At 44.2% G+C, this 27,049-nt stretch overlaps 2 protein-coding genes across 3 annotated transcripts in view; one reads left to right on the top strand and one right to left on the bottom strand.

Annotated features, from left to right (window-relative positions):
- Positions 1–121: 121 nt before the first annotated feature.
- Positions 122–4,310, bottom strand: LOC142777465 (uncharacterized). Its single transcript, XM_075881904.1, has one exon. The coding sequence runs from the start codon at positions 4,000–4,002 to the stop codon at positions 2,938–2,940; it is 1,065 nt and encodes a 354-aa protein (XP_075738019.1). The 5' UTR covers positions 4,003–4,310; the 3' UTR covers positions 122–2,937.
- Positions 4,311–13,625: 9,315 nt separating this feature from the next.
- The window catches only part of LOC119175693 (tyrosine-protein phosphatase non-receptor type 23), a 99,625-nt gene continuing 86,201 nt past the window's right edge, over positions 13,626–27,049 (top strand). For both annotated transcript variants that reach the window (XM_037426635.2, XM_075881903.1), the window contains exons 1-8: positions 13,626–13,757; positions 22,033–22,107; positions 22,173–22,300; positions 24,411–24,537; positions 24,605–24,736; positions 25,934–26,116; positions 26,546–26,704; positions 26,784–26,845. In XM_037426635.2, the coding sequence (XP_037282532.2) occupies positions 13,671–13,757; positions 22,033–22,107; positions 22,173–22,300; positions 24,411–24,537; positions 24,605–24,736; positions 25,934–26,116; positions 26,546–26,704; positions 26,784–26,845 (953 nt within the window). In that variant the 5' untranslated portion in view covers positions 13,626–13,670. The remainder of the gene's footprint in view (positions 13,758–22,032; positions 22,108–22,172; positions 22,301–24,410; positions 24,538–24,604; positions 24,737–25,933; positions 26,117–26,545; positions 26,705–26,783; positions 26,846–27,049) is intronic.

Below are 27,049 nucleotides of genomic sequence, written 5' to 3'. Positions count from 1 at the left end.
GCGGTCCGGCCGTCGAACAAGACGACCAGATCGCGTTCGGTATTCAGGAAGGTCAGTTCCCGGCAAGGAAGGGCTAGATAGATCGTCAGGCACCATGCTGCCTGTAATGCGCTTAGAATTCTGTTCCGTTTCTACCCGACTATCATCTGCCTGAGGAAAATCATCGCTATCTCCCTCATCTTCACCTTCTTTTGGCTGTGAAACAAAGCGCACCAAGGATTTCCTGTTTCTTTCTAGAACTACACCAGTGGAAGTTCTAACCACATACGACCTCGTCCGCTCAGCAAGTCGCAAGACTCGCGCTTTTGCTTTGCAGTCCGTCACCCAGACTTCCGCGCCCGGTTCGAGTGCTCGCAACGAAGTAGCCCTATGACGAAGGTTGAAGTTCCTACGCTGCTGCTGTCGGGCGGTCGTATCATGGCTTCTGAACTCTCTCAGATTCACCGTCTGAGGCAGAAGGCTTGTGGGATGGACAGGCACCGTTGTGCGTAGCCGCCTGCCCATTAGAAGTTCTGCAGGGCTTTTCCCAAGTGGCCCCGGAGTGTCCCTGTACGCTAGGAGAGGAAGATATGGGTCCTTCGCTTTTGTAATGAGACCTTTGATTGTCTGGACCATCCTCTCTACTTCACCATTTGCCTGGGGGTACCTTGGGCTAGACGTCACAGCGCGAAACCCGTAGTTGCGAGCGAACAACCACAACTTGTATTCCTGCGACACAAATTGCGCTCCGTTATCAGACATAACTTCTGGTATGCCATGTCTTGCAAAGAAACTTTTAAGGTGCGTAATGACAGTGGCTCTCGTTGTAGATGATAACAAAGCAATCTCTGGGTACCTAGAAAAATAATCTACGACTACCAAATACCATTTTCCTTGAACATGGCAGAGATCAGCTCCTGGTTTTTGCCAAGGACGCTGTGGAGTGGTTGTCGGGATCATTGGTTCTGGCTTTTGGTGTCTGTGCTCGGCGCATACGCGGCAATCGGTAACCAAAGCTTTCAGCTGATAACTCAACCCCGGCCACCATACCGACTCTTTGGCTCGAACTCTGCATTTTTCGATGCCCAGGTGACTCTCGTGCAAGCGTATCAAGACCTCTGCACGCAATTTTCGAGGAATGACCAACCTCATACCTTTAAGTAGCACGCCTTCAGCAACTGTAAGCGTGGCTCTTTCCTGCCAATATGGACGCAAGACCACCGGAAGAGATGAGAATTTTGGCCACCCTTTCCGGCTGAATTTTACGAGTGCTTGACAAACTTCGTCAGCGGCTTGTTCTGCTTTCACTCTCTCAAAGAGGCTGGCCTCGACCGCGTTTGACAAGCATCCTGAAACGTGCTTGCTGACGTCACTAACAGACAGTGCATTATCAGTTTCTTTTCCCCAAATCGGGGCCCTCGACAACACATCTGCAGTAACTAAGCTCTTGCCCGGGACATGCACAACTTCATAGCTGAACCGCATGAGCCTCATGCGAAAACGCTGAATGCGAGGTGGTAAAACATCTAAAGGAGATTTTCCCAGCAAGGTTACAAGAGGTTTGTGGTCGGTTTCACACACAATTTCAAGACCTTTGATGTACCCTTCGAATCGTTCTGCCGCCCACGTCATTGCTAGTGCCTCTTTTTCAATCTGGGAATATCTGGTTTCGGCAGGCGTCAACGATCGCGATGCAAAGGCAACGGATCGTTTTTCGTTGTTTGGTTGAACTTGCATCAGTACCGCCCCCAAACAGAATGATGACGCATCGGCAGAAAGAATCGTAGGGTACTTTGCATCATAGTTAGCCATGACGCGCGCCGAACCGATAACGTCTTTAACGCATGACAGCGCTTGCTCTTGGGCTGGTCCCCACGTCCATTCAGAACTATTCAAAAGCAAGTGACGTAACGGCGCCGTTTTTGAAGCCAAATCTGGTATGAATCTTGCCGAATGATTAGTCATACCGAGCAGCCGTCGAACGTCAGACACGTTATTTGGCGTCGGCAGTTCTTTGATGGCCCGGACCTTTTCAGGGTCCGGCCTGATTCCATCTCGACTTAGAACACAACCAAGAAACTTTATCTCGGTTGCTCCAAAACAACACTTTTCTTTGTTTAGCGTAACACCATCACTCATGAGACGGTCTAAAGTAAGACGCAGACGCTCATCATGTTGAGCTTTGTCGCAGCCATAAATGATCACATCATCCATCATGTTTACCACGCCTGGGATTCCTTCCGGAATCTGCGACATTTTCTTTTGAAAAAACTCAGGTGCTGACGTTATTCCAAACGGTAGCCTCTGAAAACAGTATCGCCCAAATGGCGTAATGAAGGTAGTCAACAATTGGCTTTCCGGTGACAATTTGATCTGATAAAATCCAGAATTAGCGTCCAGCTTCGAAAAAACCGATGCCCCACTTAACAGACCAAGGCTATCTTCAACCGTTGGCATAACATAGCGCTCGCGAAGTACACTTTTATTTAGTTGCGTCAAGTCAACGCAAATACGAACGTCTCCAGAAGGTTTGAGTACTGGTACAATACCTGCGCACCATTCTGTTGGTTCGTCTACTTTGCGGATTACGTCATCTCGCTCCATACGCTCGAGTTCCTGCTTCACTCGGTCCCGCAGGGGTAAGGCAATGCGACGCGCAACCGGAATAGCAAAGGGTACCGAGTTCGGCTTCAGTCTGATATTGTATTCCCCTTTCATAGCTCCCAGACTACCGAAAAGCTGAGGGTAGGAAGCTTCGATGGCTGTTGCGCTACTGACCGAGTCAGCGAACTTGATCAGCTCAAGGGCTTCGAGCGCTGGGAGACCCAAAAGTATCGAGCGTAAAGGCAAGACTACGTACACAGTTTGTCGGACAATGCGTTGTCTCCACTGTATAGTGGCAAGAAATTTTCCGAGAACATGCAGTGGCTCATTCGCAGGGCCTGTTAAGGTTATGTCTCACTTGTCTAATTTGGTAGGCAATCCCGGAAATGTTGAGGGTACAACGGACACTTCTGCACCCGAGTCAAGTTTAGCGAACACCGGAGTGCCGTTAATGATAACTTGAGCATACCGAGAATTGGAGTGCTCCCCATTTACCGCGCCTACGAAATACGCCCCTTTTTCCATATGGAGAGAAGAAAGCTGTACCTTCTTTCGCTCGCCTGCAGCCTTTTTCCGACACACCACTGCAAAATGTCCGGAACAACCGCAGTAGTTGCATTTCGCAGCTCGTGCCGGGCAGGAGGTCCTCGGGTGCTCTCCTTGACCACAGTTGGGGCATGAACTGGATGTGAGAGGTCGGTATGACTGTGGTCTGGTGCGTTGACCATGTGTGACCGGTGCACTGGTCCTTGACGAGGTGCCTGAACGCTGTCCTGAAGAATTCTTTCGGGGCTGCCGTTGTTTGTTGACCGCGTCCAGGTTTCTGGCTGGCGCTGCCGAAGGTTCGTCGCTGGTTTCTCGCAGCTGTTGCTGCTGTCGTTGGACGGACTCCTTCAAGCGAGCTTTTGCCAAAGCGCTGGCGAGTGTAAGATTTGCATCCATTTGCAGAGACTCCGAGAGCTTGGCATCACTGAGGCCGACTACAAACCGGTCGCGGATCATGCGTTCATTTTCCTTGTAGTCGCACCGGTCCGCCAGTGTGTGCAACGCGGTGATGAATTGGTCGACTGACTCGCCTGGTTGTTGTATGCGTCGGTGAAAACATGCGCTCTCGTAAACGAGGTTCCGTGCAGCCACGAAGTGATCGTCGAATTTTTTTCTGACGACGTCATACTGCTTCTGCTGTTGTTCAGATAGTGTGAAGGTCGAAAAGATCTCTCTCGCTTGCCTGCCCATTGTGTAGAGTAGAGTCCGGACTTTCGCTTCTTCACTTCGCTCATTTAAGCCAGAGGCAAAGCGGTAGTCGTCGTATAGTTGGATCCAGGAAGGCCATTCGGACGTTCGGTCGAAGTCAAACGCTGGCGGAGCTGGAACCGCGAACATGCCGTGAACTGGCTTGACTTCTTTGTCTTCTGACATGGCGCCGCTTGACGAAGACTGGTGCAACGCCCCTCGAATATCAGAAGAATCCCACTTCTGACACCATGTCGTGTTGCGCCCTAGCGAAAGGCCATGCGCGTCCGGGCCGGCCGCAGGAGCTGAGAAAGGGACTGAGCCGCTTCCGATGCGCGCGAGATAACGTCCATCTTTTATTCCATGCAACCAGCATACATATATAGCAGACACTCATGTGACCAATGACGTCACGTACAAACGACACTTTACAATTGCGGGCGACAGCGCCAGATAACGCGGACACTTGACGCGCCTGGGCGCTATCACCACAGTGTTTGGCAGCCATAGCTGCCAAACACCAAAACTCATTCCATAACCAGCCGTGAGCACTCACGGCTGGTTATTTTTTCACCCACTTTTCTTTCTTATTTACATTCCATTGGTTCTAATAACTTCCCCTGTACATTCCTTGGCATTACTGTCTGTTAGATCTCATTATTATGGTGTCAAAACACGGAAAAACGATATATATATATATATATATATATATATATATATATATATATATATATATATATATATATATATATATATATATATATATATATATATATATATATATATATATATATGTGTGTGTGTGTGTGTGTGTGTGTGTGTGTGTGTGTGTGTGTGTGTGTGTGTGTGTGTGTGTGTGTGTGTGTGTGTGTGCAGTGTCTTTCTTGGTCATGACACTCGGCCATGACTGCACGCGTGCGGAGCAGTGCGATGGTACGCCGCAGTTCCACGGCACTGTCGCGCGAGGCTTCAGAACTGCTTTGGTTCGCGTCCGTGAAGTATGTGGTTCTTGTAGTACTCAAGGTGGTGACACGCACGTCCAAGGAAGCATGAACAGCGTTTCTTGGCAGCTCATATGTTGGAAGAGTACCGGACAGGGAATTCAGGCCGTGGGAAGCTTGAACAGCATTCCCAAAGGACAGGAGCCCGTGCGTATTACGGCCGCGAAGTTGTAGCATAGTGTCCACTGAGTGATGCCCTGGTACCACAGAGGAGGCATGGACACCGTCCACTGATGGTCCGATGGGCAGATGAAGCGGCGGCCGGGTTGTTGACTCCATCGCCAAAGAAGCGTGAACGGCATTCCTTGACGAGAAGCCCGCACTGCCGACGAACCATGAAGACACGTACCGGTGGCTTCCCGCAGAGGGTTCACTTGTCGGCTTCCGCTGACGGCATAATCCATAGCCAAGGACGCGTGGACGACGTCCCTTGTGAAATGGTACCGAACGTGTACTGCAGCGTCCGAGGAGGCCTTGACGCCGTCCTCAAGCGGCGCATGTCACGGCTGTCCTGGATGACGAAGCCGGGACGTACGACTTCTTCTTCGTCGACTGTGCCATTGTGGAGACAGAGAACAAGAGACAACACCCGATCCTGGGCCAGCTGTTCTTATTGTGACTTCGTTCTTCTCTTCCTTGCTCTTGTTATCCGCGCGCCGGAGCCCCAGTGTCTTTCTTGGTCATGATAATATATATATATATATATATATATATATATATATATATATATATATATATATATATATATATCTCTCTCTCTCTCTATATATATATATATATATATATATAGAGAGAGAGAGAGAGAGAGAGAGAGAGAGAGAGAGAATTGTGGATAAGTACACGATCTGGATACAAGTACACGACCATCTTGCATTTCATATTGACTACTTCTCAACAGTATTTGCTTTATGTTCGCTGAAGTGATGGATCGGTGATGGGGGGCAGTGGGCTGTTTGCAAGGACGAAGCAGTGGGCAGTTGGAGCTGTCTGAGGAGCTGACCATTGGTGGAAGCATGGGCCGTCAATAACCTAGATGATTGACGGCCGATGCTGTGTTCGCCGCTATCAGTGCACAGCATGAATTGCTTATTTTTGTTCTTTCGCCTTTCGTGTTCTGGACACAACTTCTCCAAAATAAAGAGCTACGTGTTTCCGAATTCAGCTGGACCTTTCTTCACCATCATGGCCTCGTGAAAACCTCCCCTTCTCTAACCTGCGGAAAATTCCCGTGTAAGTAACCTAACCTTCCTTGCATTATTGTAAAGCAGTGCCATGAAGTCAACTTGAGCACAGACATTCGCATCTAAAACACGACGAATTGTAAAAAAAATTGTTGAATTATGTCACTTATCATGTCACAATTCCTATTTTTAGCGCGTTCTACATACGCGGTTTCGAGTACTTATTTAACTAATTCCTTTTTGTGTGTGTGTTTTTTGTGGGTTCATTATACGTGTTCTTGACTGTACATCTGATATTGTTATAGTTGGATACACTGAGAAAAAAAAAATGGAGTGCTTGGGGGATATTTTTTCCATACAATTATACTCTTCTTTTGGCTTGCTCACGTTTTCTTCTTCTTCTTCTTCTTCTTCTTCTTCTTCTTCTTCTTCTTCTTCTTCTTCTTCTTCTTCTTCTTCTTCTTCTTCTTCTTCTTCTTCTTCTTCTTCTTCTTCTTCTTCTTCTTCTTCTTCTTCTTCTTCTTTGTTTTTGATAACCCGGCTCTTGCCACTGTCCTGACAAGAATGTTGTATCACGGCGATAGAGCTCTCGCTGTTCGTGACCGGGACTGAGTGCCGGGTCCGCGGTGATCACGCAGGGAAAGCACACGACGTAGATGGCGATTATAGTTTCGTGATGTCTCCAAACGCTCCATTTTTTAAGTAGGGCCATTCCCCGCAGCAAATAGGCGCGCCAACGTCATCTACACGGGTCCACGTATACGCGTAGCAGCTATAAAAGAACGCTCACTTTTGTGTTTGCCCAATTGGTCTTTAACACAACTCGGCAACGCCACTTTGCAGCGCCCATCTCTAACAACTAAACCAAAAGAAACGCTTCCCTGTTCCCATGTGCAACTTTTTTCTAAAAAAAAAAATTAGATTTTCTTGAAAAACACGGCTTTTTGATGAACATGAATTTGAAACACGGATTTGTCATGCATCAGCGGGCATGCATGACAAATGTGAAATGTGTTAAAACATATCCACGAATCGTTAACTTTCGTAAGTCAATTAGAATTATGAGCAATATGTGCTTTCCGCAGATGGTTCTGATCACCGTAATCCAAATTTGGAATTATGCCGGGCTTGATGTCTAGATAGAGTGTAGCATATGACAGATGACGTCACACGAGCGCAGCTCGCCTAAGGAGGTTATACTAAAATTATATATATAAGTGACTTTTGATAAGGGAAAAGGAAAAAGATTAAGCGTAGTTCCGTTACTGCCTCTCTCTCATTAGACTCGCTCGCTGGATTCTGTGCCGACCGGTTGTGCCCTCGCGATCTCCGACGACGGCGTAGCTCTGGCCGACTGGGTTGGTCCTACGCCACCTCCTGCCACCGGTCCCCTACGACTACGAGAGCGTAGTTCTGGCTGACTGCATTAGGCCTACGCCATCTCCTGTCGCTGACAAGAGCTCTCGCCAGTGATGCCCCGTCCTCGGAACCATGTCGGTCTAGCAAACCCGCCCATGTATCGAAATGATGCCGCAGCATGCCATATTGCACACGACAGAAGGAGGCGGCGACTGCCTTGTAGCGCCGTAATGCTCTGCAGGCGCTTGAGACCGTGCGTTTCGTTATAGCTACTAAAGCACCTGTTGATTATTCTTCGGAGGCGAGAGAACGTGGGAGGGACTTTAATGCACATCTGCTTGATATTTTTTTTACACTTATCGTTTTAAGCGTGTTAAAAAAACGCTAGGCCTGTGCGAAACGCGCAGCACAGTCACCGCTAAAGCTTGAAGAGCAGCCTTTCAGAGCCTTTTTTAAACACTCATTGGGTTGCTACAAGTACACTGCTGGGTACCCACAGCGCTATAAATAATAATGAATTTCGTGTAGTAGGCCAGTATTCCCCTTTGTCATTCTTTGGAGAAGTGTGGTATCCGCTACACACTTGAAATTTTGTGCATTTTTTTATGCTGTGGCGGATGATGATGAAGCGGGCCGCCATATTCTGCGCGAGCTCGGCTTCTCCTCGAGGGCCAGAGACCCCCCAGAGTTGACTCGAATTCCCCGTGAAATCCGCGACCTTATTACTATCGCTCCCATTCCACGAAATGTACACCCCGAATACAACAAAGGCAGGCGCCTTGCGCGGGCGACCGCCATTCTGAAGCGCATAGACATGGAAGTGGACAATGTCTCGTTTGTGGATGCCGCTGCCTATCACAGCAACCGAGCATTCGCCGTGGTCGTGGTATCATCCGCGGCAGACTCTTAACTCTGCCACAATCCTCACCCAAAACCAAGAAGTAGCGGAGCAAGTAGCTATATGCTCGACAGCAAACGGGAATTCATCTGCAGCGATTCCAGACCAGCCATTAAAGCCTTCGAACGCGGAGTCATCTCCGACCAGGCGTTACGTATCCTGCGAAAAGCGGACCCGAGTACCCTGAAGCACCGCACTGTCATCTGGTTCCCCGCCCATCTCGGCCAGTTGCCGGGTGCCCTATCCAACCTCAACGAGATCGCCCATGATGCAGCGCGCGCACTTACCGACCGCACCGCCACAGGGCAACCCCATCTTGCTGAGTTAGAGACCCGGAATGCACCCGTTATGTACAATGACATAACAAAGCACTTTTACCTGGAACGCCGCATTTTCCCACATCCGAAACTTAACAGACCGCAAGCATTAACCCTACGCCTATTACAGACACACACGTACCGAAACCTTGCCACGCTTCACGTTTATTATCCTGATGCATACCCCAGCGACGCATGCCCATCATGTGGACACACAGCAACACTCGCACACATGCTCTGGGCGTGTAGAACAACTCCTCCCGACTCTACCTCAAGCAAGTGGGAGAGGCCCCCCAGGAGCTCACTTCTTGCCGACCAGCAATGGGCCGTCCAGCAGGCCCACGAAGCGGCCACCAGGTACTCTTTGTCGGTCCCTACGTGGGAGACGCCCGCTACGCGCTAAGCGCGTCCTGCAGGACTGATATAAAGTTTTTTTTTCATTCCATTCCATGAAGTGAGTATGTACCACAGTTAATACGTGATCAAGAACAAGTTTCTTACTGGGTTGGAGCATTGGGCGACCCAGTCGTTACGCAATTCGCCTTGTGCGACGCCTGGCTGTTCCGTTCCTTTGATGTTATAAGACGCTTTTTTACTCGTATTAACGCGATTACTTTCCCGGCATCAAGCCCGCCTAAGGCCAGTTTAGAAACGAGTTCCATGCACTGGCATGGATCAGTGGTAGAATACTAGACTGGGATGCAGTGGACCCGTGGGTTGGAATCCTATTGTGTCATTTGTGTTTTTTTTATTTGCCGAGTTTTTTTTTTCGTTCGATACTGGTTAAAGGCGGCGGCGGATAACTACGGCGCTGCGCGTGACCCATGTTCTGATCTCATAATAGCTTTCGCTGTGAAAAAAAAAAAAAGGTATACTCGGAGATATCAATTCGCAAATATGTGATTACGGTTGCCTCACAGCAGAAGTAACCAGTGAGGAGGTGCAGCGATAAGTTTCACTCGCACACAACCATAAGCCCCTGGCGAGTAACAGTGCAGCTAGTGTGCAAACTCTTTTTATTATGGGAGGGGGGGCGGGGGTATTCACCTTTTCACGTACCCGTGTGAGAAGCTCTTGTATATCCGGAGAAAACGATGCCTAGAAAACTTCAGTTCCTTCATCAGATGATATGCTCTGCTCTATTATCTGGTCAATAAAATTCCGAGAAGCCTCAATATATATATATATATATATATATATATATATATATATATATATATATATATATATATATATATATATATATATATATATATATATATATATATATATATATATATATATATGTGACGTATGAAGCGATGGTTGGTAGAGGGAGCCAAGGAACAAGTGAGAATAGAATAAACATGGCGTATGAGCCAGGCCACGTCTCCCATTCATCGTAGCGTCACACGAGTCGACAGGATGAAGACCTGGCCGCCACTCGTCAACCTCACATCATTCACGAAGCCACCTGCAGTACGCCTCAACTGAATATCGACCACAGAATTAAGAGGTGATCTCAGGCGCATTCAGTTACCGGCACCATGACAGAACCATCGACTGAGCTCGACATCCCCAAGTACACCGGATCAGCGGACGACGGACCCGTACAGGACTGGTTCAACCTATTCGAGGTACACGCCACCGCTGCATCCTGGTCGGAACGGGAGATGATCATCAACTTCACCGACTACATCTCCGGTGAGGCATTCAAGTTTTACCTGACACACATATTCGAAAACGACGAATCATGGCAAAAGATCAGGGAAGAGATGATTACCCGTTTCAAAGAATACGATGAAGACCTGTTCATACCTCATCAGCGGAAGGCTTTTCAACTGACCCATCACAGTTACGCGAAGTCTTCCCGCAGTAAGCCTATTTTCCAAACGAGATCTCAGAGAAAATATACCACCATTGTACCATCATATGACTCTTCCGAAAAAATGTCACGAATTCGAACACCGACTGGTAACGTGCACGTCGCAACAGACAAGGTAAAGCGTCCGTATACCAAAAGAAATCTAGAAAATTTCTCAAAAAAACTGAACCTTAACCCGCCTTTCCCAAGTGCAATGAAATCGGCATTTTCAACGTGTTCACTGCACCACAACACTTCAGATTTTACAGAACCACCCAAATGCATTGATGCATCGTGTCACACACAAGGCCCAAACAGTTTCGAGCATGTGACGGAATTTACGTGTGACGAGCTGGTGAATCCTCGCAATACCAGCCCCCACCCTGACGTTCCCGACCAGGGTCGTTCGACAGACACTGTCAGCCTAACTACGCTGCAAAAAGAAAAACATACGCCATCAGAACCACCTGAAGCCATGTCTGTTGTGCTCTCATCGTCAAGTGACAACACACATGTGAGTCAAAGCACTGCAGGAATTTCGAATCCACCAACGCCGGCGCATTGTCAACTGACAGAAGCATTTACAATCAAGGATGACTCACAAACATCCTGGGAGCGTTCTCATCAGCCTGTCACGCTGCTTTCTTCGCAGGACAAGCCCAGCAGTACAGTGTCGACTACCGACAATCTACTGATCACATCACCATCTAAAGAAAAGCAGACTCATGTTCCTGAAAAAGGCCCATCTGACGAACTTTCACAAGAAGACGAGCAATTTCAACAAAGGCAACTCCACGAACTCCAAGAACTGCAACGGCTACTCGAACAAGAACAACGATCAAGTGAAACCTCCTCACGAGTACACTTGTGGCTGAAAGATCATCAGAGACAACATCACTTAAAGAAGCTAAGACGAAGTCGATGCCTAAGCCATCTTCGCAGAAAGCAACGTCGACAAAGTTTTCTGCACCAGTTCTCAACGCCGTGTCTACGATTCAACAAACTGAGAGAAGACCACAGAAAGCTACGAAAGAGACGTGCAGCTACCACGTGTACAATGAAGGAAGAAAGGCATCATACCATCAGCTTCGGTTCTCGCACATGCAGGCTGCAAGTACTCGTTCTGTCTCAGCCACGACACAGAAAGCAGCGTCTACGACGGAGAACTTCGTGCCTACGACATCCGACTCCCAAATGCTACAAGCACTTCGACCCTTGTTCATTCATGACGAGAATCGCTGTGTCATCAGTAATTTCTACGTTCAAGGCGTGCTTCAGTTGGCCAGAACGCAACAGTCAACCTCGCCCACCAGAGTTGTCATAAAATTCATAGGACTGCTCAATCAGCCTTGAAGATTTAGTGAGATTGTGGAACTCCGTCTGGACGTGAAACTGTGAATTTGGCCATTGTTTTGTTCGTTCACTTCTTCAATTTGTTATAGTTTGTAACCAGTGCCATCTTTCGGGAGGAGGTGGAATCGTGTGACGTATGAAGCGATGGTTGGTAGAGGGAGACAAGGAACAAGTGAGAATAGAATAAACATGGCGTATGAGCCAGGCCACGTCTCCCATTCATCATGGCGTCACACACACACACACACACACACACACACACACACACACACACACACACACACACATATATATATATATATATATATATATATATATATATATATATATATATATATATATATATATATATATATATATATATATATATATATATATATATATATATTATAAAAGGACCCACTGGTACTGCTACCCTTCTTTTTCAGCTGTTAATTGTACCTCGTTAACGATTAATTCAGTTTTTGCTTTTTCTTTTTTTTGTCTGCACCACTTATACTCCTTTGTGGGTGAAGTTTAGGGGTGTCAAGATTTTGACAGCTTTATCAATGAGATGCGCTTTAGGCGAAAGTGTTTATTTCCCTGACTTTTCAAAGGAGGATCGTTTTATTTTTCTCTTACGTAAAGAGAGGCATGTCGCAACATCAGAAATTTATTTGGGTATTGGGAGAGTAGTGCTCATTCAAATATAGGAAACTCAAAATCCCAGAAATGCAGAGCCGGTGTGACATTAACTACCTTTCAAAAGCGAAGCGCTCACTTGTATTGGACCCACTCACGCACTGGCTTTTGTAAGTGCGCATGGAAACGACGCAAACACGGTAGTAATGTTACAAGCCCGTCGTCTTGTTATTTACCCTGCATCATCGAAGCAGCCTGCTTCAACATGTGTACTGAGCATAATTAAGTCGTCATTCTTTTTTGCCGCTTAACCTTAATTCTCGCCTCGGAGCACACTCTCATGTGCCGCGCAATATGACATCTTTGGAATCCTGAAACGTACAAAAAATATGCAAATTACGCGTTTCTGTGCAACCCGGACGCAAAAAGGAAAGCTATGTACTCGCGAATGCAGTTGGCGTTGTTACTAACACATCGAAAGCTGTGCCTGGTGTCCGCTTCACACGGTTCGCGCTGCCAAGTGCTACCCAAGAGCCCACCATCGTCGTCTCAAAAAGTGATCCCAGACGTAATCATAACAATTTTGTTCAATAAGAGGCATCACACGCAACACTGCTAGCACAAAAACAACGCGAAAGCCACGTACGCTACAATGCGCCTATCCACATTCTGCCCTGGGCAGTATGACGGCGCCACGGAGCCCAACTGGTAGGTGTTCTGTGGCCTCTCTGCTCTTTAGTATGACCTCCTTGAGCTCGCCTCACCCAACGGCCTCACCATCATTCCATCATCCACATGCAGCGTGCAGTATGACCTCTGAGATCTCAAAGGCCATGACTCATGACTGATCAAGGAGCATGGCCTTTGAGATTTTAAGATAACAAGAAGAGCTGCTGGATAACAAGAAGAGCTGCTAATTTAGTTTTTGCAAGCTCAAAGATCACATGTGGAAAGTCCAGTCAATGGTGTTTGAGCTTACACATCAAGTACACAGTAGTTGTACAACTGCTGGCTCGTGTGCGTGTTGGAAGGTGCACTCAGAGTTCCAGCAGTTCCAATGTCGAGAAACGTGTAAAGAAAGCAATTTGGTTTCTGTGGCCCTCAAGAGACCGTTTTGAAAGCAATTTTATAAGCGGAAATCAAAAGGCGTAAAGTTTTATGCAAACAATTTAGCCGAAACTGGTCTAATGCTTTTGTATCCAAAGGCAAAGTCATTAGCCAACTTCAGGTCATCTATTGCCATTTTCGCCGCTGTTGAGGCGGACGGTGCGTCGAACAGCCATGGAGTCGGCGCCTCGTTTGCCGATGCTTTCCTGTGAATTGAAAAGTAGCCCGTCAAATGCGGAATTCGGTCCATTTCTAAAGAAGGTGAGCATCAAGGGTTCGGCTCCTAGCGCCTTGTTTACTCTGAGGAAAACCCGAGTAAATTTCGCTCTTGGTTACGCGTCCTGACTAAATGTCATAATCGCGGCTTCACGAAACGCTCCTCGAGTATGCAATGCGTGTTGTTAATATACATCTGCGTTAGTGCACGCTTTGTGATCCGGCCTTCAGTGGGCGTACCGATTGTAGTAAATTTTATAGGGCCCGTAATTTGTAGAAAAAATGAACGCCTGCGCCGAGTGCTTGTCATTGATGTCGAAAGTGTTGAACGCGATTTTACAATCGTTATTTGCAAGCGATCAGCATTTTCACTGCTGTTGGTAAAGGCAGACATCCCTTGTTATTTGTTTATTTGAAGAGCAATCTTAGCGAAGAGATTGTTTAGCGAAGAGATTGTTCGGTAGTTCGTTCATGTGAGTTTACCGATTCAGGTTCACGTGACTGCTTCGGCGTTTCCCGATTGTTGTTAATGCGGTTTGATGACCCACAGCCTTTTGCGTGGTGAGTGAAAATGCGGTTCACTTCATTACTTCAGAGGCTTGCTCGCTGCCGCCCAGAAAACTAAACGTCGCTAAGTTGACGGAACGAATACTAGCTCTCAATCGTCCCATGTTTTCGCTGACATTTTGTTTTCATGTCGGCAGTCTATTCTGCTTTCCGGCGCGGACGCTTAGGTGCCATAATTGTGACCAAACACTGTGCTTGTGCAGTTAATTTTCTCACGTTCTCAGTGGACCTTCGCACGAATTGCGCCGTACTAAAATGATGATGATTGCTTATCGTTAGGAAACTGTGTTGTGCTGGCTCAGGCATTGCTTTCCCTCATGTTTGCACTTCGGACAAAGAAGTTGATAGGGGCTGAAGTAGCTGTTGTTGTTTGAACTCTTGTGCACCATACGTAGTGCATTTTTTCCCATCCTAATGCTGTGGGATGTCGTAACGAATACCTTAAAAGGCAATTTTCACGCCTTGCTTTACGGTCCGGCATAATCGTGGCACTTGAAAAAAAAAAAAAAAACGCTGTGGTTAATGAACCGAAGTTTACTTGTTTGCTGCTTGCATGATAATATAGTGAGTGAGCAATTAGTTCTGCTTGTGAAACAGGAGGCGGAGAGATGTATACCTTGAGTGTAATAGCTATGTAGAGGCTATATTCACTTCTTCTGAACTATATGGCTATTATGACAGTACTGATATTCAGTGGGCCACTGCTGTGATAGAGGGAATGTTGATTACTGTGTGCAAAGCTGCAGTCCACTTAAAACACATTATGGCTTATCTTGTCAGTGAAGCCAAGTTAAAGATTAGACAAATTGTGCATGTTTTTCTTAGCAAAGCTTGTGCAGTTATGTTAATGTGGCATTATGATAACCTTGTCTTGACTGTTCATTTGCCTTGTATAAACAATGACAGAAAATATAGAGAGTTATTTTAACCTTTTTTTTTTCGAAGTGTGCATTTGTACTTGCATCATAGATTCAGTGTCGCACCTAAATTATGACAAAAGCATTTTATGGTGCAGTATCGCCTCTGGCCATTGCTTAGTGTGAGATGTTTATAGCCGTGACACAATTGACCTAAGGCTTTTGTTGCGGATAGTAACCTTAAGAGACAAGAAGAGAGCAAAGTAGGTCAGGGAACAAACCAGGGTTAAGGATATCACAGTTGAAATCAAAAAGAAGAAATGGACACCGGCCGGGCATATAGCACGTAAACAGGATAACCGCTGGTTATTAAGGTTAACGGAGTGAACTCCCAGAGAAGGCAAACAGGCGAGGGGAGGCAGAAAGTTAGGTGGGCCGATGAGAATGCAAAGTTTGCAGGTATTACGTGAAAGCTGAAAGCACAGGACCGGGTTGATTGGCAGATCATGGAAGAGGCCTTTACCCTGCAGTGAGCACAGTAAGGCTGACGATGATGACTTAATTCTACAGTAAGATCAGCTGTAAAAAGGTAATATGCCTTTGCTGGGAAACCTTGAATGATTTGCCTAACTGTTGAACCTTGTCAGCAAAATTTACCAGCATTCATTAATCTTATGTCTACTATGAGAAAAAGAATGGATGCAGTTATCAACAATCAAACCTAACTGATTTTGCCAGCACCTTTTATTGTAAAGCAACAATGTGTGTAAAAGACTGACAATGGGTGCCTGAAAACTGTGGCTTAGCCGGCAGTGAGCTAACTGATCCTGAAGTAAGCAATAACTGCTGTACCTAGCACTTTCATTCATGCAAAAATACCGTGCTCGCCATGTTACATGAACTCTTTGTGGACATTGCTCATGAGAAATTGCATAGCAACTTACTGGCTTCACCTAGGCCACTGGTATAATAGTGTGGCACAACTTTTCACTTTTTTTTTTAATTATGGTAGCTTAGCATGTAAGATGTTGTTCTGCTAAGCAAAAAAATGCAGGTTTGATTCTCGGCAGCGACTGCATTTTGATGGGGGCATGATCCAAGAATGCCCATTTACTTAGTTGAAAAATGCACGTTGAAAAATCCCAGGTGCTTGAAATTAATCTGGAGTCCCCCATTACAATGTGCCTCATAATCATATTGCAGTTTTGGCATGTAAAACCCCAGAAATTACTATCAATATACTACATTTTACCTCCCAGCTACACTTAAGCAAAGTCATGCCAATATGGTCTACTGGATTCACCTGGACGTTGCCTTCATTTGACACTGTATGCGCTTTATATTGGTTGTGTCGGCAGCTCATACTGCAAATGCTGCGTATTGTCTGTTACACTTAGTTTCATATTTGTGCTATTTCCATCAATATCTGTCACTAGAAAAGATGTTGGTGTCAATACTTTCAGCCATCAGAGTGCTAACACTAAATGTCAGTTGTATTTCATCTGCAGTGTGCAATAAGACAGTGTCAGCAACTGTTGCAAGAGCTGTTACAAACTATTCGAAGAGTACTGCACTAGATTCATCATTTAATGAAATGACTGCGTGACATTGGTAGTGTATATACACCTGAACCACTTTATAAGAGGCATGCACCAGGTAGCAATGCTTGACTTTTATATTATTAGGTATCTCTAATAATCAGGGTGCCATGTATATATTTTCTTATCAACCCCTACTTCGATGTAGGTGCATAGATGTCTCTTATACCCATTTGTCTCTTACATCAGTGCCTCTTATAAAGGGGTTCAACTGTATAAGCAACATATTCCTGTCTACATCATAACACTTTATCACTTTTATTCCCCTTTTCTTTTTCCTTTAGATTAGATTTGCACAGAGCTTACTATCTCAAGGCTGTCTTATTTGCCTTCCTCTAATAAGCCTAACACAACAGACCTAATTGAATTGGCAGAACTTTTGAAGTTAACCAGTAGACATAAGGTAGCCAACACAAGAAGGTATAACATTAAGAGAGTTGCACATACTCTAAAGAACGGACGATGCCTCAAAGCTGTGGTGAGAAAACTGGGCATAGGCAAAAACCATTTATATGCACTAAAGGACACGAAAGGCAAAGTCACTATCAATATGGATTGGATAGTTGAGGTGGCAGGGGAGTTCTACCGAGATCTCTACTGTAGCTGGGACAACCTGGACAATACTGTAAAGCCTACTAGTAGCTCGGAGGAAGTGGACATCCCACAAGTAACGACAGGGAAAGTAAGGGCAGCCTTGGAGGGAATGCAATGAGGCAGAGTCGCTGGTGAGGATTGGGTAACATCAGAATTGGTAAAACACTGTGGACTGCTAGATAAACTGGTCACCTTGTATACGAAGTGTCTCTTGATGATTACGGTAGCAGAATCTTTGAAGATCATCTTAATCCAAAAAAAAAGGGGAAGATGCCAAGGAATAAAAAAATTACTGGCCAATCAGCTTACTGTCCATTGTCTACTAGCTATTTACAAAAATAATAGCTGTTAGAATTAAGAAAACATTAGAATTAAATCAACCAAAGGATCAAGCAAGACTTCATACAGGCTACTCAACAATAGACTATAAGGATACTATCAATCAGGCGATAGAGAAATGCGCAGAATACAGCCAACTCCTATAAATAGCCTTAATAGATTACGTGAAGGCATTTGATTTGGTCGTGATATCAGCAGCCATGTAGGCACGATGAAATCAGAGCATCAATGAAGCCTATATAAATATACCGGAAGATATCTACAGCAGATCGACAGCCACCATAGTCCTTCATAAAGAAAACGGCAGCATGCCAATTAAAGAGGGTGTAAGGTAAGGAGACACAACCCTCCTGGATGCATTTCACTGCATGTTTACAGAAGGTTTCAGGGCCCTAGATTGGAAAGAGTTAGGTGTAAAAGTTAATGGAAGTACCTTAGCAACCTGCAATTTGTTGATGACATTGCATTGATGAGTAGTTCAGGGGATGAATTGCAACTAATTATTACTGAATTGGACAAGGAAAGCAGAAGTGTAGGTCTGAACAATTATATGCATAAAACTAAAGTTATGTAGAACAGTCTCGGGAGAGGACCAAGCTTTGCAATAGGTAGGGAGACAATGTAGATGGTAAAGGAACACGTCGACATGAGACAGGTAGTAACAATGGAACCTAACCATGAGAGTGTAATAGAAGAATAAAGATGGGGTCTAGCACGTTTGGCAAGCATTCTCAAATCAAAAGTGGTGGTTTATTACTATCCTTCATAACGGCTGCATATTACGGTTATTTGCCTTGGACAAGAAACCTAGGCTTACAAATAGGGTTCAGCTTAAATTGAGGACAACATAGTGGGAAATGGAAGGGAAAATTATTGGTGTAACTTTAAGAGACAGGAGAAGAGTAGAGTTGGTCAGGGAACAAAGAAGTGTTAAGGACCTTGCAGTTGAAGTCAAGAAGAAGAAATGAACATGGGTGGAGAACATAGCCCATAGGTTGGGTAACAACTGGTCATATATGGTAGCCTAATAATGTCTGGTTTAAGCAAGTTGATTGTTAGCTGGGAAGAAATTCATAGGCACAGAATAATGAGACAAGAATTATGTCCATGTCTCTTCTACGTCTTCGTTCTTTGTTCCGCACTTATGAATTCCTTGCCAGCTCATTCGGGATAACTGATTGGATTCTAAGAGAAGGCTACTGCAAGGAGGAGAGACGGGAAGTCAAGTGGCCAAACGAGATTAATAAGTTTGCAGGTATAACGAGGCAGCAGCAAGCACAGGACCCAGCTAATTGGTGGAACCTAGGAGAGGCATAGAGAAACATACTTACGTAAAGAGTGGGCACTCCCGTAGAGCCCTGCAGCCGAGCTACTGCACTGCTGTTAGTGCCTCGAGCGGCTGGTCAGACCAATAATGTCTTCAGCATAATTAAATAAAACAAATTTTAAAAAAATTTTCAATGCTGGGATTTGAACTCGTACCTCCATGCTATGAAAGACGGTGTCCTTACCACTAGGCTCACACCCATGTATCCACAAAGAGAATACATGTACATCTAAACCACATGAATGTGTACCTTTTGTGCAAAACAAATGCAGAAAACGGCATTTTCTAGTCAGACCTTACTGCCTTTTATAGTAGTGCATTATAAACATCCTCAGCCGACATGGAGCCCACATGGAGAATTGCACAAATTAATGAAATTTTTTTTTGAAAACATTTTGATGCCAAACTTGGGTCTTAGTGGTCCTCCTGAGGTGACTATTATATGTGTTGACTGACTAGTAGAAGCAGGCATGGATACACCATCTAGGGGTTGTTCAGACCTTCGCTTGCTCGGCCGCGAAGAGGCTTGAGTGGGCACTCTTCACAAAAGTTTCTTTCTTTATAGGTGAGGCCTTTGCCCTGTAGTGGGTGTAGTCAGGCTGATCATGATGTTGATGAATAAGGTTCTCTCTCTCTTGACAAAACAATATCCTTTTTTTTAATGATTTGAACTGCTTGCAAATACAGATCAGTCGCTGATTTATGCAGGTGTAGAAACTTTCTGGCGAGAACTTGCCATCTCTAAATTCTGTCATGTGTTCCTTTTTTACTTTCCACAGTATGTAGCCACGCTCTGCTAAAAATTCGAAAAAAAGAGCAGTACCCTATTTTTACAAAATTTGCATGTTTGTCAGTGTTCGTTCTACAACATTGAAACAAGTTTTTTGAAGCCATACATGAAGCATGTTGTTTAAATGGGGTTTGGTTCGGTGTCATCATGCCACAGAGTGATATCTTATCTAGTTAGAAGTCTACCATTTTAATCATGATAATATCATAAGATCAGAGAGAGTTTCAGAAGTGCTGTTTTTATGTAAAGTGTTATGCATTGTCCTATTATTGTAACAATCCCAACAGATGGTCCCAGCACAAGGTGCAGCTTCACAACGGGCTCATCGTGTTTAAATGAGCCTTGCAACACTTGTTCAAGTAATCATTGAATCAGGGGAGGATCCAGCAACTCATTTTAGAGGGGACGGTTCCTTGATATAAAACGGGGGGGGGGTCCTTGCTGTTGTGTTTTTTTTTGTAACATCACAAGATCCCGTCACAGTTGATCACAGCGTCAATACTCTTCATTTGTGCTTGAAGTGGTCCCGCTCGTTTGCCCTAATCCGCAATAAGAGGTGGATTAAATGCACTGAAGAGAGAGGGAAGGGTGCTGATACAGCCTTTGGGGAAGGGGGGGTCGATCGCCCCTACTGCCCTCGGCCCCCTGCATCGAACGGCTCCATTAATTGATTGATATGTGGGGTTTAACGTCCCAAAACCACCATTTGATTATGAGAGACGCCGTAGTGGAGGGCACCGGAAATTTCTACCACCTGGGGTTCTTTAACGTGCACCTAAATCTGAGCACACGGGCCTACAACATTTCCGCCTCCATCGGAAATGCAGCCGCCGCAGCCGGGATGCGAACCCGCGACCTGCGGGTCAGCAGTCGAGTACCTTAGCCACTAGACCACCGCGGGGCGGGGCAAACGGCTTCATTAAAAGAGAATGCTACCTTATGAATTAACTGCCACAAGAACTTTGAGAATCCTTCAAGTATGTCTGGAGTTACTGGGGTTTGTCGCAAGCGTCAAGTGCTTTCTCCTTTCATACCACGAGCATGCTGCTGGCTATGTAATGGGATGACAAGGAGGCTATACGATGCAGCCGTTTTTCCACACATGCCATGGCCTTGAGGGCTTTCTCTTCTAGCGCACGTGTGGGCTTGAGGTGGCATCCTGCAGTGGCCGCGATAACTAGGCAGCTCATTAAGCTAAAACAAGCATATTGCCACGCACATTGAGTTTACGGTGCTGTCATCATTCGGGTTTATGGCATGGTTTGTCCACAGAAGAGTGAGTGATTTCAGCTGACTTTCGGAATAATTGTAAAGAACAGGCAGCTTTCTGCACTATGATGTTTCGCTCGCGTGTTCTCAGGAGCCTCAACTACCAAACGGAAGTGTTTTCTAGCCATGCTAAAAAGTGCTGCAGAACCTCTTTAAAGCAGTGCTAAGTCTTCTTGCTCTTCTTGCTCACCAAGCTCGAGTTTTTTTCTTTTCTTTGAAGCCTTTATAACAGCTTTTTGTAAAACTAGAGCGAAAACCTGTATAGCAAAACCTGATTTTACAACGTTCACTATCTAACAAAGAAATTTCTCTTCCCTGGCAGGTATCCATAGGGTTCACTGTTGTCAGCAACCCTAATTAACAAAACTAACTTCATGACAGACTTAAATTAATCAAGCTTCTCCTGAGATAAACAAATGAACAAGTGGTGCTTTCTTTCTAATTTCGACCCCTATTGAGTTTTCTATGAGCATGCACTCACTTTTGTGTTTAAACATCAGTCACCTTAATCACAAATACGGGTTTATGAATCATGACTTTTTGAACTGAATTGAATACAAGTCGAATATTGGTGACACTGAATTGAATAAGGGTACCTATTGAATACTATACAAAGAGTTTTCCAATAGTATGGCAGCTGTTTTGAAAGCAGCCCTAAATTGGTATAGTAATCACTCTGGAAACAGCCCAAGAATTCCATAACATTTAGTTTGAAACAAATATTCACAAGCTGTAGCAGAGGAACATACAGAGCATGCTAGGGTCATTCTTTTCAAGTGACAAGAAATTAACTATGAAATGGTAAGGAATGTAAGTAATTACAAATAATCAGTTCCTTATAACATATATAATGTACTATGTGCAGTTCTTCCATTCATTATAATGTACACTTTTGATGCATTGAGGAATGTTGGCCAAGTAGGTATGCACCTGGTAAGTTTGTCTATGGTTTGTTTACACGATTTTCTTATCTTTGCAGTACATTGCGGAGTATTACCTTGAAGACCCAGATTCTTACAACAATGAAATTAGAGAACTGGAAGCCCTGCGCATGGTGAGGTTGCCTCGCTTCTGTGAATTAGCCACAGCAGGACTTAAAGATGACTTTTCATCTTTCAGGCTGCTATCAAAGTTTCCAGAGATTTTACTGGCTGCAGCGTACTCAAACGCTACTACTCACAGTTGCTCTGTCTTCAGAGCCGGTTTCCTATGACTGATGAAGGAGCTGCTTGTGTCCCGTTCATGTGGTTCGTACCTTTCATTGTAGTTTCTAAAAAGGGCAGCTGCTTAGTTATAGATTATATAATATACAGTCACATGTACAATTCTAAAATTATACATTCACATGTTCACTTCTAAAGTTATGCTGTCAAAACTCTATGCTCTGTGCACGTTTCTGCAATTCAGAAGTTGTTTTGTGTAATCATTGCTCCAAGCCTCTACTAGCGATGCGATTTTTCTGCCAATTGTGCGAAACTGTTCTGAAAGGTTAAACTCACGACAACTTGCAAAAGTCTGGCAGGAATTGCACAATTTATGCTGAAGCTGCATCAAGAGGTCATGTTATAGGCTTTCGGGAAAACAGAACCTAGTAATTACGTGCCCAAAATTGGTCATTTAGTTTCTGAAGTGCACTTGTCACCTCATACATAAAGCTTAATGTAGTCGCAGCTTTAATTACCATTTATACTGCGGTGAAAAAATATGTTGTTGCCAATTGCAACTATCTAAATTACGCTAATAGTTCAGCGACAAATAGGTGCTGCAACACCGTGTCTCACAAACCATGTACTGTGTCGTGAACTGTCACACCGTGCACCTCACTGGTGAGTGAAATGCATAAACAGCCTGTGGCTGGTAACGTTTATGAAAGTGCGCAAGCTTGCACAATGCTTCACAGGCCGACACCAATGCATGTAGATTGCTAGTATTTCAAAAATATGATCATAAAAGTATGATTACAGTCTCCTCGAATTATAGTGACCATTGTGCGCAAGCCTAAGGCTGAGGATATGTGAGCTATACCAATATGGCTGTTAATTTTTGAAGGAGTATACTTGTATTTTGACTTACTTCTGCTTGAGAATGGCAGTTTTGTTCAATAGGAAGCAAACGAAAAAGGCTTATGGCTATGATTGGCATACTCACTCAAAGCTACACATGCAAAAGTAGACTGAGAAGGCTACGAGAGTGCCACGGCAGTGTTACATTTTCTGTTTAAAAAATTAAAGGTTTCTTGTGAGCACATTTATGGTTGGCGGTTTAGTTGAACACTGCGATAGAAAGTGAGTTTGAACAGGACAAAGCTAAAGTGGCCCACACTTGAGACAACATATAAAATAGAGAAAAAAAGTGGCCATATGTCCTCTTCATAGTTGTGTTTGTTATGTGCTTTCTTCTAAAACAATGAATGTTTCAAATTAGACCAATTTGTGCATTGTTTGATGTATGTGTACAGATTAGAGGTGTTACTAGAAACGTCCAAGCTTATTGCAGTTAGTACCTGAACAACCTCAATCTTTCTGTGACCACCGACCTTATTAACTAGGGTACACGTATGTACCGTGTCAGCTGCTCAGAAACTGTGTGCTGTGAACACATCCTCATCAATAACATAGGTCATGTAGCTGTCTTGATATGGTGCTGCAGGTATTGATAGCCATGCACACTTTCGTGTTGCTGTTACCATATTTGAGCTGTTGCAAAGCAACATCCAGTTGTGTTTGTGTGCTTACTTGTCGCCCCCTCACCCTTGAACAAGCCAAGCAGGGGATACAGGCAACATGGGTCTATGTTTAGTGTCATTTATAGGGTTTGTGGAGTCTCTGAAGCACAGCTTCACTTAACAGGAGCAAAATTAATTATGTTCAGGTGAGTGATCATTCATTCCATAGAATAATGAAGCTGGGATGATATGGGGAGTCATAACTGCTCATTTTTTTGTAGAAATCATATTTATTATCCCCTGTATAATAGACAATGTGCTTGTGTCAATCCTCGGTAGATAGCACGACGACTCTCACAAATGTGGAAAATGTGAGCTTGGGAACTCCTCAGCAATGTTGATTCACTGCTGTGAGGTAATGTTCTAGCTGCCCTAAAAGGTGCTCCAAGGTGACTTTAACCAGTCACATCACTATTTTACGTCAGGCTTGTAATTTTGTTGTTATTCCATGCATTTTGCTGACCAATTGCACAAGTGTATATAGTTAGGTTCAGCAATATCTCTCCCTCTGTATTTTGACTTTGCCTTCAAAACACTGCCAGTTGCCTCAGAAGCTAGCATTTGTTTGGATGCTGGGATTTTTGGTTAATGGATCTTGTAAGCTGCATTACGTAACAAGAGTCTTTGTGCAGGACTGACATCTACTCAGGAATGGTGTTCAATATCATGGACATCAAATATGAGCAAGCCAGCATTCTCTATAACATTGGTGCTTTACATTCCAAGCTGGGAGCCCTTGAGAATCGGACCAGCTCAGAGGTATTAATGTTTTTTAATGTCAATGTTGTTCCTGGCATTCTTGGTATATCTTGTTGATTGTTTTCAGGGCATGAAGATAGCCTGCACTCACTTTCAGTGTGCTGCTTGGGCTTTGAGCCAAGTGAAAGACCTTTTCCCCCAGCCCAAGGGCAGCGACATGTCCCACGACCTCTTGCTGTTCTTTGTGAACATTTTCCTGGTGGGTAACATTCCTGTTGCTTTTCAATATGGCCACCAAAGTTAGCACTTTATTTGAGAGAAGCTTCAGTGAAATTGTGGTTGTCTGCTGTATATATGCCGTCCCTCATCTTGTCACTACATTAATTTATCGAAAACTTAAAATGTAATGAAAGTAGCTGTATAATAACAATAAATATCTTAATCACCCTGTAAATGCATGAAAAGTGTACACTGCATGTTTATTTGCCTATCGGTTTACTTCGAAATGCTTTTCAAGGCTGCCTGAAAGATTACTACAGAATATTACACAAGAGGGATAGGGGTATTACTCCAAGTGTAAGGTGAGCTCTCTTAAGTATGTAGCGACAAAACTGTGATACAAAATCATACGACTCAACCAAATGTACAAATGAAACTAGTTGACAAAAGAAGGTTAGCCATGACAAGTACAAATGAGTACAAGAAATTGACTAATGTGTTAAAAGAAACCACTCCAAAGGAACAGCCAGGAACCATCCCACAATTTTTGGGAATACAGTCGGACCCCTTTATAACAGACACTGATATAAGTGACACAGTGTGCTTACAGTAAAATATGGGTTAATAAGAAAATGCCTATGTAGTACTCTGCTTATAAGAGACACCTCAAATAAAATACAAGAATTGCAGCCCGTAGCATACCTCCGATTGAGGGGTTTAGCTGTATACCACTGTTATGCTCTTCACACTTGTCAGCCTTCTTTTTAAGGTCGCCTTGAACACTTTTGAAGTGCTTACTTTTTATTCGTGGCTGGCTTAGGCTGATGGCTGGGGATAATTTTAGCATAAAATGAAGCACTGCTTTCAATAGATTTAATATTTTACTATGCAGTAGGGTCACCACATCTTTGCTGACTGCATCAGAACATTGTGGCACTCACTAAAACTATTGTGAGTGGAGATAAGAGCTAAGAGTGCTGTCTAATAATTAATTGGATAAATGTAATGTCAAAACTGATAGCTGCGTTGTGTCATCAAAGAAATTATAATTAGCTTTTGTTTTTCTCACGCAAGTTATTAACTAACATTGTTATTGCAAATTGGAGAGTAATATAGTTAGAATTTTTGGGGGGTACAACCTTGTCTCGTTAATATAAACCAGCATGACTTTTATGAAATTAGAATTGTCTTGTAGCCCTTGGCATCATTATGATAGAAACTTGTGCTTGACCATTAGGGCCAGGCCCAGGAATGTATTTTGGAAAAGTCAATGTTGGACCGTCGCAAGTCTTCCATCACTGCCAAAGTGGCCACACAAGTGGTTGAATACTTTCGTGCGGCTGTGTCACTTCTGCTTGCTGGCTCCACAAGTTCAGACTCTGGCTCCATACAAGAGATTGTTGGCACCAAATTGATGAAGGTATGTTGATAGATGATTGGCATAGGTATCCAATGACAGGGCTTGTCAAATACTTTGAAAATGCTGTAAGTACTAGTACAGTGGCATAGGTATACAAAGACAGTGCTTGTCAAATACTTTGAAAATGCTGTAAGTACTAGAAACTGTACTACATTGAAGATACTCTAAGTACTTATCAGTATAGTACAGTTCAAAGATCAGTTTTTTTAAACTGAAAAATTGTAATTGAGCTTGCACCTCCTTGGGCTGGGATGGTTGCATTCTGCCTAGTGTTGAGCATTTGTGGTAAAAATTGGCCCATCAGCTGTATTCAGTTAGTAGGCTGGTGCTATTGCACTGCTTTACATTGCTCGAGCAGGTTCAACAATTAGTAGGAAGGGCCCCTTGAAATAACTCATTAATTAAATGGCTGTCATTACAATTTGCTAGCTTTGGAAGAAGATCTTGGACTTCAAGATGGCCTACTACTCAAGCGTTTCTTGCCTGCACATGGGAAACCAAGCTGAAGAAGCCCAGAAAATGGGTGAACGCCAGGCGTGGTACCAGCTTGCTGTGCAGCATCTCAATGAGGCAACTTCGATTGCAAAGGCGAGCATCTTACTTGACCAATCCTTCTTATTCCTTGTGACCTGCACACAATGACTCATTTTCCACATTTTCTCACTAGGGCCTAGAAGAGGAAAATCTTGGAGAAACACTTTCCTTTGCAATGGATGTGATTGGTGGAAAGTAAGAAACATAACTCATTGCTTCTTTAGGAATAGTAATTTTATGTGATAAATAAATAGAAGAATCAGTGCCTAAGAGAACCAGGTTGGCCCTATACGTCTTATGCATTTTTGGTCATTTGGAGGTTCCGTTTTCACAGGGACTAAAAGATATATTCACAAAAATTAATCATTTTTTCCAAAATTTTTGCTGTTTTCACTGAAA

This window comes from Rhipicephalus microplus, chromosome X (genome assembly GCF_043290135.1).
Source record: "Rhipicephalus microplus isolate Deutch F79 chromosome X, USDA_Rmic, whole genome shotgun sequence".
Taxonomy (NCBI): domain Eukaryota; kingdom Metazoa; phylum Arthropoda; class Arachnida; order Ixodida; family Ixodidae; genus Rhipicephalus; species Rhipicephalus microplus.
The sequence above is the reverse complement of the archived record's forward strand: the minus strand, read 5'-3'. Positions and strand labels throughout refer to the sequence as shown.